This window comes from Nylanderia fulva, unplaced genomic scaffold, assembly GCF_048542155.1.
Source record: "Nylanderia fulva isolate GAGA-0341 unplaced genomic scaffold, ASM4854215v1 Scaffold26, whole genome shotgun sequence".
In the NCBI taxonomy this organism is placed as follows: Eukaryota; Metazoa; Arthropoda; class Insecta; order Hymenoptera; family Formicidae; genus Nylanderia; species Nylanderia fulva.
The window spans coordinates 1,434,417-1,445,934 of record NW_028190325.1 but is presented as its reverse complement, the minus strand read 5'-3'; the positions used below and the strand labels follow the sequence as shown (position 1 = coordinate 1,445,934).

General features: G+C 30.5%; 2 protein-coding genes across 2 annotated transcripts; both read right to left on the bottom strand.

Annotated features, from left to right (window-relative positions):
* Nucleotides 1-60: 60 nt before the first annotated feature.
* LOC114939009 (uncharacterized) lies at nucleotides 61-1,614 on the bottom strand. The gene is given in 4 exon segments (XM_029313223.2): nucleotides 61-394; nucleotides 519-746; nucleotides 923-1,039; nucleotides 1,274-1,614. Coding segments are annotated over 4 exon segments (801 nt in total). The 5' UTR covers nucleotides 1,518-1,614; the 3' UTR covers nucleotides 61-182.
* A 365-nt stretch (nucleotides 1,615-1,979) lies between these two features.
* LOC114939003 (uncharacterized) lies at nucleotides 1,980-2,991 on the bottom strand. The gene is made up of 2 exons (XM_029313217.2): nucleotides 2,693-2,991; nucleotides 1,980-2,450 (listed from the first exon to the last, which is right to left on the bottom strand). Exons 1-2 carry the CDS (start codon nucleotides 2,753-2,755, stop codon nucleotides 2,097-2,099), a joined length of 417 nt encoding a protein of 138 aa, XP_029169050.2. The 5' UTR covers nucleotides 2,756-2,991; the 3' UTR covers nucleotides 1,980-2,096.
* Between the last annotated feature and the right edge of the window lie 8,527 nt (nucleotides 2,992-11,518).

The window sequence follows — 11,518 nt, the reverse complement described above, 5'->3', positions numbered from 1 at the left end:
AGTAGTATAAAAGTGACACAAAACCCTTTTGTGTGTAGGATAATTAAAGTTAAATATCTATTTTGCTTCATAGAATCTTTGCTAAGAAAACGATTTTTCTCGCGCGTAAGTTTATTTTTTATTATGTACAATTATCACATTGTATGCGTAATTTTTCGTACCTTATTGTATTCGTATTCGTGTTACGTGCGATTATGATTTTTATGATGTTGTCGCGACGATCGTTGAAACAATGGCGAAATTTCGCAAATAAATGGCAACGATTTAAAACAGGGCACCACTTTCCAGAAGGGCGGGGAGCTCTCAGCAGGTGGGTTTACAAGGGCGACGCAACCCTTATGCGATGGTTGTCCCTCGCCCCATGCTCGATAATTGAAGCAAGACAAGGCTTCGCCTGCGTCGAATTATACGAGATATATTTTCTATGACGAAAAAAATAGAGTTTTGAGGAAACAGAATTTTTCTGTCTCTACGAGTAAATCGCGCGCTAATGAAGTCTTGTAAAAAATTGCGATTACCGAATTCGTTCTTCCAGATACCCTCTTTATCATTGTTACTGAGACCCACGAAGCTGGGACGATTTTGTGACACGAATCTGGCCAAACCTTCCGTACGTTCCTCGCTTATCACGTGCGCGAGAGATGCGTTTCGTTTTCGGCAGAAACTTTGGGCTTCCGTGTAATTCAAGCTCGTGGATGAGAATACAAACATCCCCGCTTTAGCGATGCATTTTATCGTAGAGTTTTCTGCAAGGGATTTTCGTTGCAGGAAATACAAATGTCAAACTTGCGCTTCCGGAGATTAATTCGCGGATACTTATATTTATTTTTGTATATAAATTTGATATTTAAATTCCGAGGATTTTTTGCACGCAATATTAATGGACAAAATCGCAAGCGATAATAATCGTAATTACAATTACCAAACAGAGAGGAAATCGGGTACATGCTGTAGTATTTGTAATTTGCCGCGCGTACGAGAGTAGTCATGTTGAAATCTTCGGGGCATTGAAGAGCTTGGCACGTATTTTCTCGAGTTCCTATGTATTGATAAAGAGATGGATAGATAAAAAAAATGCTGTATAAGAAATGCACTGGAGAAATTACAAATTATGCATTGGATTAATCAAGATAATTGAATAAGTTAATTACTATTTATATACTTTACATTTTGTGTGCATTATATTCTATCTCGTTATTATGAATAGGTTTATTATAAAATTATCATAATTATACGTCGCAATTACGTTGATTCTGTTCGTTATATCGCATACCGACATGCTACCTCGTCGAAGCAAGATTGAAAGCGAGAGCCCTTTTCGATGCCGCGAATTCCATGCATTCTTCCACGTTAGAAACCACATTCCGCGATATGATTGGCTGATTCGAGCGCCGATTGGTCTTTATCAGATCATATTGCGGCAACTCTTGATAATTGATTAGACAGCAGCGATCGCAGATCGCTAAATATGCCGCACATATAATGAAGAAAAACAACAGTAAATTAACACGTGCCATTATGCAAATTAATGACTTTAGACAGTGTTTTCGAAGCACCACGCTCGCACTGCGATTTGTAACGCGCGTCCTGCATTTTTTCCTCGCGTGATGAATATTCTACTTCCGACTTCGGAAGTGTACATCACTCGGACAAGATAATTACATGCAATTGCGAAAACTATGGAATTCGTCATTACGCAATAAAATACAAAATAGAATCGAATATCGTGATTTAATATATATATTTATATTTATCTCGATATGTTTCTTATTTTTGAAAAATAATCTTCAATTTACTTTTATAATGTATGTATATATTTTATACGTTTACTTTATCATAATTTAGTATTGTGTTGACAATAACTTCCTTTAAAAAAAGAGATTAGAAAATAATTATTCTTATTTTATGATATAAATGCTTATATTGTTTTATACAAATATTTATGTTAATGGCACACTATAATAATAAAAACCATCACATACATATGTATATTATATACATTCTTAAGTATGTATTTGTAAGAGGCTTATCATTATATATAAAGTAACTAACTTTGACGATGTTTTCATATCGAGAAATACAATTGTCCACACATTTTATTTTTTCTTCTCCTGTATATCAGGCCTCTTGTGCGTGCCATCACAGAAAGGTCTGTTTGACGTTTGCTTGCAGTTGCACAGCCAGTACTCCTTGGTCTCCGTGACAGTGAAACGTATTGGTCTAAGCTTGATTTTAAGGTAAACGTTTTTGTGCGTACCGTCACATAGTGGCTGGCCCTTGCTCTGACCACAAAGACACCACGAGTAATTTTTGCCGGCCTCGAGACGTATCTTGAACGGCTTCTTGTCGTATATCACTCCGTTTTTAGCCTGAAAACTAGCACCGTACGTATCTTTAAGTGGATTCACAGGTATTGGCGGTTCCTCGATCTTTGTGCAGAAGCGCAAAACCTAAAAATAATGAGACATGTGATTGAAACATCGAAACAATAAAAATGATAATTTTTATTTTACTTTATTCTCGTAAAAAAGAGCTCAAACTAAATTATTAATCGATCAGGCCAATAGTAAAATCACGTTTACTGCGTAATTATTTGTTATTTCGTTTACAAATGTTGACAGATTAGGTTAGATTAGGTTATATTTAGAATCTTATAAAACAGAAGAGCCTTGCTTTTCTTTTTATGACTTACATTTTCGCGGTGGAGAACGCTCGAAATGCGAGCGAGACGTGGCAGTTGATTGAGTATGCTCATTCTGTTAAATTAATTAATTAATCACGATCAAACGTGAACGACGAACGCGTGCTGAACGCGAGAGCAACAGTCAGCTGATCGGAGCAATCAGCTGATTGAAAGCTGTCAGTTTGTGGCGACACTGTGGCAACTTTCTGAACTTTCAACATTAAAGAGATATACAGAAACATTGACGTTATCGACCTTCATGAATTAAATGCATGCCATGTAATCATACATGAATGAAAGTACACGTATGCACAGATTAATAGACAGATCGCCAAAGGTCTGGATGAAGGAGAGACCAGCATTTCTCACTGATTTCAGCGCCATATTGTAGTAGTGGTCAATGCAGTAACTATTAATACGTTCCCAAGATAAGAGCGTCTCATGCTCATGAACTCGTCCGGCGGCATGTACGAGATTTATCTTTTCGTAGCGTTCGCGTATTTCGGAAAGGACAGAATTTTATGATGTTATAAATAAATAAATAAATAAAATATTAACCTGACCTATTATAATTATTTTTTAATAAATGTTTCATTATTATTATCATCTAAGTCTAAGTCGTTTAATTAATTTTTAGTTTTTTAATAATTAATTTAATTTATTCTAATCATTTCAATATGTGAAAAATACTAATACGTATACGTTTTATAATGAATTAATATATTTCGAGAGTCGAATTATATATTTTTAATAATATAAAAGTGTTCAAAAATTATATTTGACTTTTAATTTTAATTATTTTAGCAAAGAGTTCCGAAATCTCTTACACACATAATAGGGATTTTGTTCATCCATATAATTCGCAATTAAGTATATATGTTAATTATTAATTTTAATAAAATACAAAATTAAAATTAAAGGTCAAATATAATTTTTGAACATAAATATATTTAATTTGTTATAAAACGTATACCCGTGATAGTATTTTTCTCGTACAAAAATAACTAGAATAAATTAAATTACTCATAAAAAAATAAAAAAATAATTAAATAATTTATATTTTATATGATAATAATAAAACATTTTATAAAAAAAACAGATTCAATAAATATAAGTATACATATAACATGTACTTATATTTATTGAATCTGTTTTTTAATAAAATGTTTTATAAGCTTAGAAAACTTGACTTCGACGTAACTAGCAAATTTTATTTAATTATTTCACGACGGTTTGACGTAATAAAATGTTTTATTATTATTATATAAAATATAAGTTTAAATTCTTTAATTAATTTTTAATCTTTTATGATTAATTTAATTTACTCTAATTATTTTCGTACGAGAAAAATACTATCATGGGTATACGTTTTATAATTAATTTAATATATTTGTGTTTAAAAATTATATTTGACCTTTAATTTTAATTTTTATTTTATTAAAATTAATAATTAACATATATACTAAATTGCGAATATATGGATGAAAAAAATCCCCATTATGTGTGTAAGAGATTTCGAAACTCTTTGCTAAAAAATAATTAAAATTAAAAGTCAAATATAATTTTTAAACACTTTAATATTATTAAGAATATATAATTCGGTTCCCGAAATATATTAATTCATTATAAAACGTATACGTGATATTATTTTTCTCATATAAAAATGACTAGAATAAATTAAATTAATTATTAAAAAACTAAAAAGTAATTAAACGACTTAGACTTAGATGATAATAATAATGAAACATTTTATTAAAAAAAGATTCAATAACTAGTAGGTCAAGTTATAATTTTTTATTTATTTATTTATAACATTATGAGCTATTAAGCTCATCATCTCGTTCGCTCTCTGTCTTGCTTTCATTCGGCAAGTCACAAACGATATATGATACTCGTATGTTCCTACTTCAACTCTCGAGAATCTGAAACAAACGAAACTCGTGTCCAATATACAGGGTGTCCGGTAACTAACAGACCAATGATTACAAATGGATTCTTTGGTCAATTTGGGAACGATTTTTCTTCAGCGAAAATGTCGAAAAAGGTCATCATTTTTTACAACTTTCCAATCTTTGTCATTATATATCTTTATAACTAAGCCTTAAATTAAAATTTTATTATAGTAAACTCTACCTGAAATTAACTGAAGAATGTAATTATGTTAGACTTTTAACTCCAAAACGTTTAGTTTTCAAAAAACCTATTTTTTTCAATCGCTTATAACTCGAAAATTATTGACTTCTCTACATTTTTGCTAAGGAAAAATCGTCTCCAAATTGGCCAGAGAATCCGCCCTTAATCATTGGTCCGTTAGTTACCGGACACCCTGTATATATTATATAAAAGTGTATAGCACGTCAGAAGCTTATGAGCTTACAGCGATAAGTAAAAACAATTGCGTATCTATTTCATTGCGTTTATCTGTTTAAACGCGCGCTTTAATTTTTTCAACGTTTTTGCCTGTTTATATTTTAAAGGTCCTCTCTTCTAAAAATCTTGTTTTAAAGATCCTCTCCGCGAGCAAAATTCGAAAACATAAATTATTTAATATTTTTACTTTATTATTTGTAAATCCTCGGTAATTTCAAAATTTTTCTATTTGAAAATTATTAATTTTCTATTGCCAATTAATTTTATCACAGACTTTACTCTTACTTCCATTGCACTTTCGTTTGCGGTTTTCAGTATACGATTTTTTATCGTAGTTACTGAAAATTATTATTGTGAATTATACTTGTGCAGTGATTTGAAGAATTTACAATTTCGTTGAAATTGTTGATTCTTCAAAAAAATTACGAGATTCGCGGAAATTGCGTGCTTTCTTGGCATTTTCCGTTCGCGGCAGGCGGTTTATTTTTGATTGTTGCAAATGTTTTTTTTTTTTTTTTTATTAAAATAGATAATAATAATGTGAAATAAATCACGATATTTGACAGATGTGCATATATATAGAAATTGTAATAATAATAATATTATATCATAAAATTGTAAATTGTTTCAATTTTTTATAGACTGCGATAAAAGATTTTACATTTGGATAAGAAACTGCGGTAAGTAAAAATATAAAATTCTTGAAAACGTACCAAAAATATTTGATAACGTAAAAAGGTGAACTTTGAAAAATAAGGAACTTAAAAATTGCACTAATAAATGGGCTATATGTGAGCCGTGCGCGGATGTAAGGTGTGTTATATCGAAATTTAATTAATAGAATTGAGAATTAATCCCAATTTTAAGTCTTACAAATGTCCAAGCTAATTTTTTGTACCTCGTGTACATTTTTGAAAGTTATATAAAAAAATTAAATTTCAATATGCGTCTTACATCTCACATTTCGCATACGGCTCACATATAGCCTATTTATCTCTTATACTTTATTTCAACCCTTATAGAAATTTATTACTAGTAACGCCAATTTATCAATTTTATTTCGAGTAATTAATCACTTTTATTTCGAATACTTAAATTACTGTATATTATAGTATTTTAAATACTCGAAATAAGTGATTAATTGGCATAGTGATAAATTTCTACAAGAGAATAAGGAGCCTTTAAATTCTTAATGTAAAAAATTTCAAGTAATTTTCTTTAATAAAATTTAATTAAAAATTTTTGAACACTGTGTTATATCACATTTAAAATCGTGATTATTTCAATAAAAAAACATTTTATGTGTAAAAAATATATTTTTTATATTTAATAAATTTTATATATATATATATATATATATATATATATATATATATATATGCATATGTAAAATATTCTCTTTCTCTTTCTCTCTCTCTCTCTCTCTCTCTCTCTCTCTCTCTCACACACACACACACACACACACACACACAACGGGGGCCAAATCTCTCAAATTGGTCTCATGATCAATTAGCCTGGATTCGCACCAGGGGCAAAGTCTGTTGGTAATGTCAAACGAATTTAACCTGGACTTGCACCAGGGGCAAAGTCTTTTGGTCGAGTCTACGAAATTTAGCACGGACTCGAACCAGGGGCAAAGTCTTTTGGTTCAAGTCTACGAAATTTAGCACGGACTCGAACCAGGGGCAAAGTGTGTCGGTAAGGGGCAAAGTCTATCGCACGAAGATGGCGGTCTATTCTTTAGGCAGGCCTTTGGCGATCTGTCTATTAATCTGTGACGTATGTATGTACATGAATGACTTTTTAAAAAGCTATCAATACTGACAATTTATATTCAAACACAAAAGGTATGTTTTTTATCTTTTTTATTCTATATTCTATTGCATGATTCTTATAATGTATTCATTTCAATTCTTTGTCTTGCTTCATGGAATTTATGAAAAATATATATTCGCGATACAATAAGCCGCAATTACTAGTTTGTAAGAGTAGCCTTTGATGCAAATCGACTTATTGGAAATGTTGTCGCGTCCCATTCACTTTCGCTAACGAAAGCGAGGAGACAAGTTCCGATGTAAGGATGATATAAAGATATACCTTTGAAATTATACTTTGAAGTTTTACTTTGTTAAACTGATGACTTATATTGAGAATATCACTAAACGATGACACAAGATTTCACCGAAGATGAGTATCTCCTTAATCTTTAATTTAAACATTCACACTTTGCTCTTCCACTTTTTGAAAGTAAAATTTCACTGAAAAAATTGTAATTTATAAAATGTAGCTTTTAAATTCTTTCTACGTATTTTAAGTTTTTTTTTAGAAAAGTGATTCATTAAAATAATAAAATAAATAAATGCAATTATAATATTCAAATTGAAAATTATATATATTTTATAATTTTATGAGAATAAAAGTTATTACCTCGCAATTCGCATTAATTTTATATCGTTCAACCACATTAATTAGTTGTTTATTCTGATTGCATTATTATCTATAATATATGAAAAGTAAATAAATCATTGTGATGATCTAAAAGTTATAAGTAGAATTGCAAATTAACAAAATTTTATTCTAAAAATTAATTAGTGCTAATAATTGTTTCAATCACTGATATGTATTTTAAAATATGTCTAATTTTATATAATATTACATGAAATAATTTTATAGCAAATATATTTTCTTAAAGAAAATATTTAAGTTTGATGAAGAATTTCGTTCACTTTTTGTGGTATTTTCTTATCATTTTTCAGATGTAAAGCTATGTCCTCGCTGGAGCAACAACGAGCAATTTTTTGTTGATGTTCCATGTTTCTTAAAAAAGTTGCTCGTTGTGGTTCCAAGATTTTCAATCAAATTTAGATAGCTTTTTAACGAAATATATTGCTATAAATTTATTTCATGTAATATAAGACTTGTTTTTCATGTTTAATATATATAAGATTTGTTTTCAATATGTTATAATACATTAATTACATTAAAAGAGTATATTGCGTGATAAGCATAAATAATTTAATCAGAAGCAAAAACGAATTAATTTGATTGAACGATAATAAAAGTAGTGCGTATTGCGGCGTAATAAAAATTTTACAATACAACTTCTCATGAACTTCATTAATAGATAGAGTGAATCGATAAGTAAACCTGTTGCATGTATAATTTCTTATAAAGAAAGTATGAGATAAATTAAAGAAGAGATTAAACAAGAAAGATGTATAATTGATATAATCGTATATGAATGCAGAGAGATGCAGAGAGATGGCATGCAATAGAACAAAGATGCAGGAGAGAAGCTTGTATTTTCCGAATACATTTACAAGATGCATTTGCGAGGGTAATTGACCGTTCACACGTGAAGACGTAAGTAGAGCAAACGTCGAAGTTATTCGTTCTTTCAAGATTCGCGTGCTTATCATCTAGAAAGCCGATAATGCGTGTAACAAGCGGTGTGCATTGAAAAATATGTTGCTCTTTCCGTGTGATTTATTAGTTCCGTTAGAAATTATTCGTGTGACTTCTTTCGTCTTCTTATCAATTGTTACAGCAAATTTTTTATTTAAGTTTAAGTCATCTGCGAAATTATAATTTTTTTTATATCCAATTATATAGCAATTAATCTCGCAGGTGACTTATTGTTAGATCAAAAATTTGCTGTAACATAATTGACAATTTAATATAACGAACAATTATATGTTATGTCGATGGTCTTAATTTATCGTTTTTTATTAAGAATAGTTTTAAAATTTGTTGATACCTACATGTGAAAGACAAATTTCCGTCATAAAAATAATGTAAATTACTTATTGCATTATATATATATATATATATATAAACATATAATAGATTTTTATAACGATATCTTTGATTGTCGTTAAGACTTCCTCTCTCGATCAGCCCTTCTCGATTGTCTTTACCGCATTTATTTTACTAAGTGCGATTAGCGATACGCCGTTTTATGGCATAGCGAGTAGCAGAAGCAGCGTATCGAGCATATCGAGGCTCTTCTCAAAGATCGTTTAATCCTATTTGGGACCTACTTTTAAAACGTGCGGGAGAGAAAGTAAGAGGAGTTGCCGATGGAGTGACGGCGGTCGCGTGCTTGAGAAAGTAAAGTCCCTTTCGCGCATAGAGAGATGTACACACTTGCGTGTACTTGTACCAATATACGTGCACATTTGTAACATCGTGCATGTTCTCCAAGCCGATCTATATGGGTCGCGAGAGGAAGTCGGTGCGGTGATTAGTAATATCCAGAGAATTTTTCATGTCTTCATCATTTTCGCAAATTTTACATTTTTTCATATTCTGTGAGAAATATTTTTAATAATACCAATTTATATGACCACTTACATAGTATAAAAATAAACAAAATTAAGATAGAAATAAAATATTAAACTTAAATTAATAATAAATTTAAAAGATTAATAATGTATATTGGATTAAAATTAATTCACATTAATAACAAAAACAATTATTGAGCATTACATTTAGCGTTGCGTGTAATATTTTACAAAGTTCCTAGCGTGTAAACCATCGTTTATAATTTTCCGAAAACATGATGTTTTGTAAATTATTGGAGCAAGTATGAGTAGGAATCTGTTTAAAATTGCACATTTTCTTTTTACAAGAAACATTACGAACAGATTCTCTGATTTGCACTGCTCTAATTAACGTCACTTGTATGCCTTGCACGTATTATTCGTAGCTAGGTACTTGAAAATGCTTCACGATTTCTGCAATAAGGAAGATTTTTATTTCACAAATTTAATTCTTTGAAAATATCTATCTAAGAAAAATATCAACTATAATGATGTCATAATCTTAATTTTTTTGCACATTTTAAAGATAAAATTTGTTAAATCATGTTAAATCATTTATTTGAAAAAATCCACTTAAATAATTGTTTGCTTTTTTAACATAATAAAAATCTTTATTTCTAAATATTAAAAATCCTTATTAGTTAATAACAAAATTGTGATGAGTATAAATAATAAATTGAAAACATAATAAATCGACATTTTCATCTTTTGTTATATCTAAAATTATCTATTTGAAATTAGAATCTTTAAGTATTTGGTCATTATATTAATTTCCGTCTTTAACACAACACTCATCTCTGCAATGATGTGACGCGTAACAAGCGTAAATAATTATATGTTAACAAGAAATAATTTGATAGCGCAAGGGATTTTGTCATTTGCTAATTTTAAACAATGTTACAACATATATCACAGATGTATCCACATTTATTATTATTTATATATATATATATATATATATATATATATATATGTATATGTATATACCCTGCCGTCATGAATAGAAGGAAAAAGGATATGTGACCGCATTTCGTTATTTTTCCTTCTGTGGAATCTGATGCAAATTTTACGGAAATACTTTATTATCGCTTAGTATATATGTACGCTTTTATTACTTCCTCACGCGATTTATTCCTTATTCATTGGTACGTCAGTGTAGTGACGTGATTGCAATCGTGCGACGTCATTCTTTCGTTCATGCTCTATCTGCATAATCGTAATCATCCCTCCGGTTAATATCATTCCGATATGCGCCATAGTTATCGCATTCCGTGTTCATATTTATCTATTCACGTCACAATAGTTGCGCGGACACGTCTCGCGTACGCAAAAGACTGCGTAATGCAACGTCGTCGCCTAATTGCATCTCGGCATCTTGGGTCTCCGTAGAGTTACGCAACGACACACGTTGCATGACCCCGTTTCTTTTCTTTTTTGTGGTGTCGATATTTCCATATTAATTCATAAATTTGCATGCGACGTAAGAAAACAAATGACTGACGATTTGTTTAGAATTTTTATTGTGGATTGCGTGCGAATGATTCGTCGTAACTAATTGCACGTACAATCTGCAAAATATCCAAAACATCTATAAAGTGAGAGTAGTTTATTTTAATTGTTCAATTTTATTAGAAAGAGAGAGTTTAAAGGCAGAGAGGAATAAAAAAAGTGACGATAATTTAATGGCAGTCGCTTTGCTAACTGTTAAATGATTCTAAACACACGCCAATGTAGAAATAAACATCACTTATTGATGCAAATAACGGACATTACAAAGAGTGATATTTGAAGAAGAGAAGAAGAAACTCTTCGACTTCCGGCCGAGGATGAGAGACGTAATTTCGCGTAGCCGAGCCGCGATGGATACGAGTAGACTTTCGAAGTTCACGGAGAAAGTTACACCTGGTTGATTCTAGACAGGGGGAAGAAAGGGAGGGAAAGGTGCTAGGCGACTCGTCTAGACGAATAAAAGAAACACATCGATGATCTCGCGATCGCGTTCTTCAGTTTCGACCCAGTTCTCGCACATCTTGTCGCATTTTTAATCGCAACATTCTTATACTGGCTCTCTACTAGAGGAACTCGTCAGTGGACACTTTCGATTTTAATTGAGCATCGATCTTTCTCTCTAATACATGCAATT

Bases quoted from the DNA above. Each gene is read 5' to 3' on its own strand.
- LOC114939003 (XM_029313217.2), bottom strand. From the start codon at position 2,755: ATGAGCATACTCAATCAACTGCCACGTCTCGCTCGCATTTCGAGCGTT. The intron at 2,451-2,692 runs GTAAGTCATAAA...CATTATTTTTAG, and splicing joins GCGTTCTCCACCGCGAAAAT to GTTTTGCGCTTCTGCACAAA.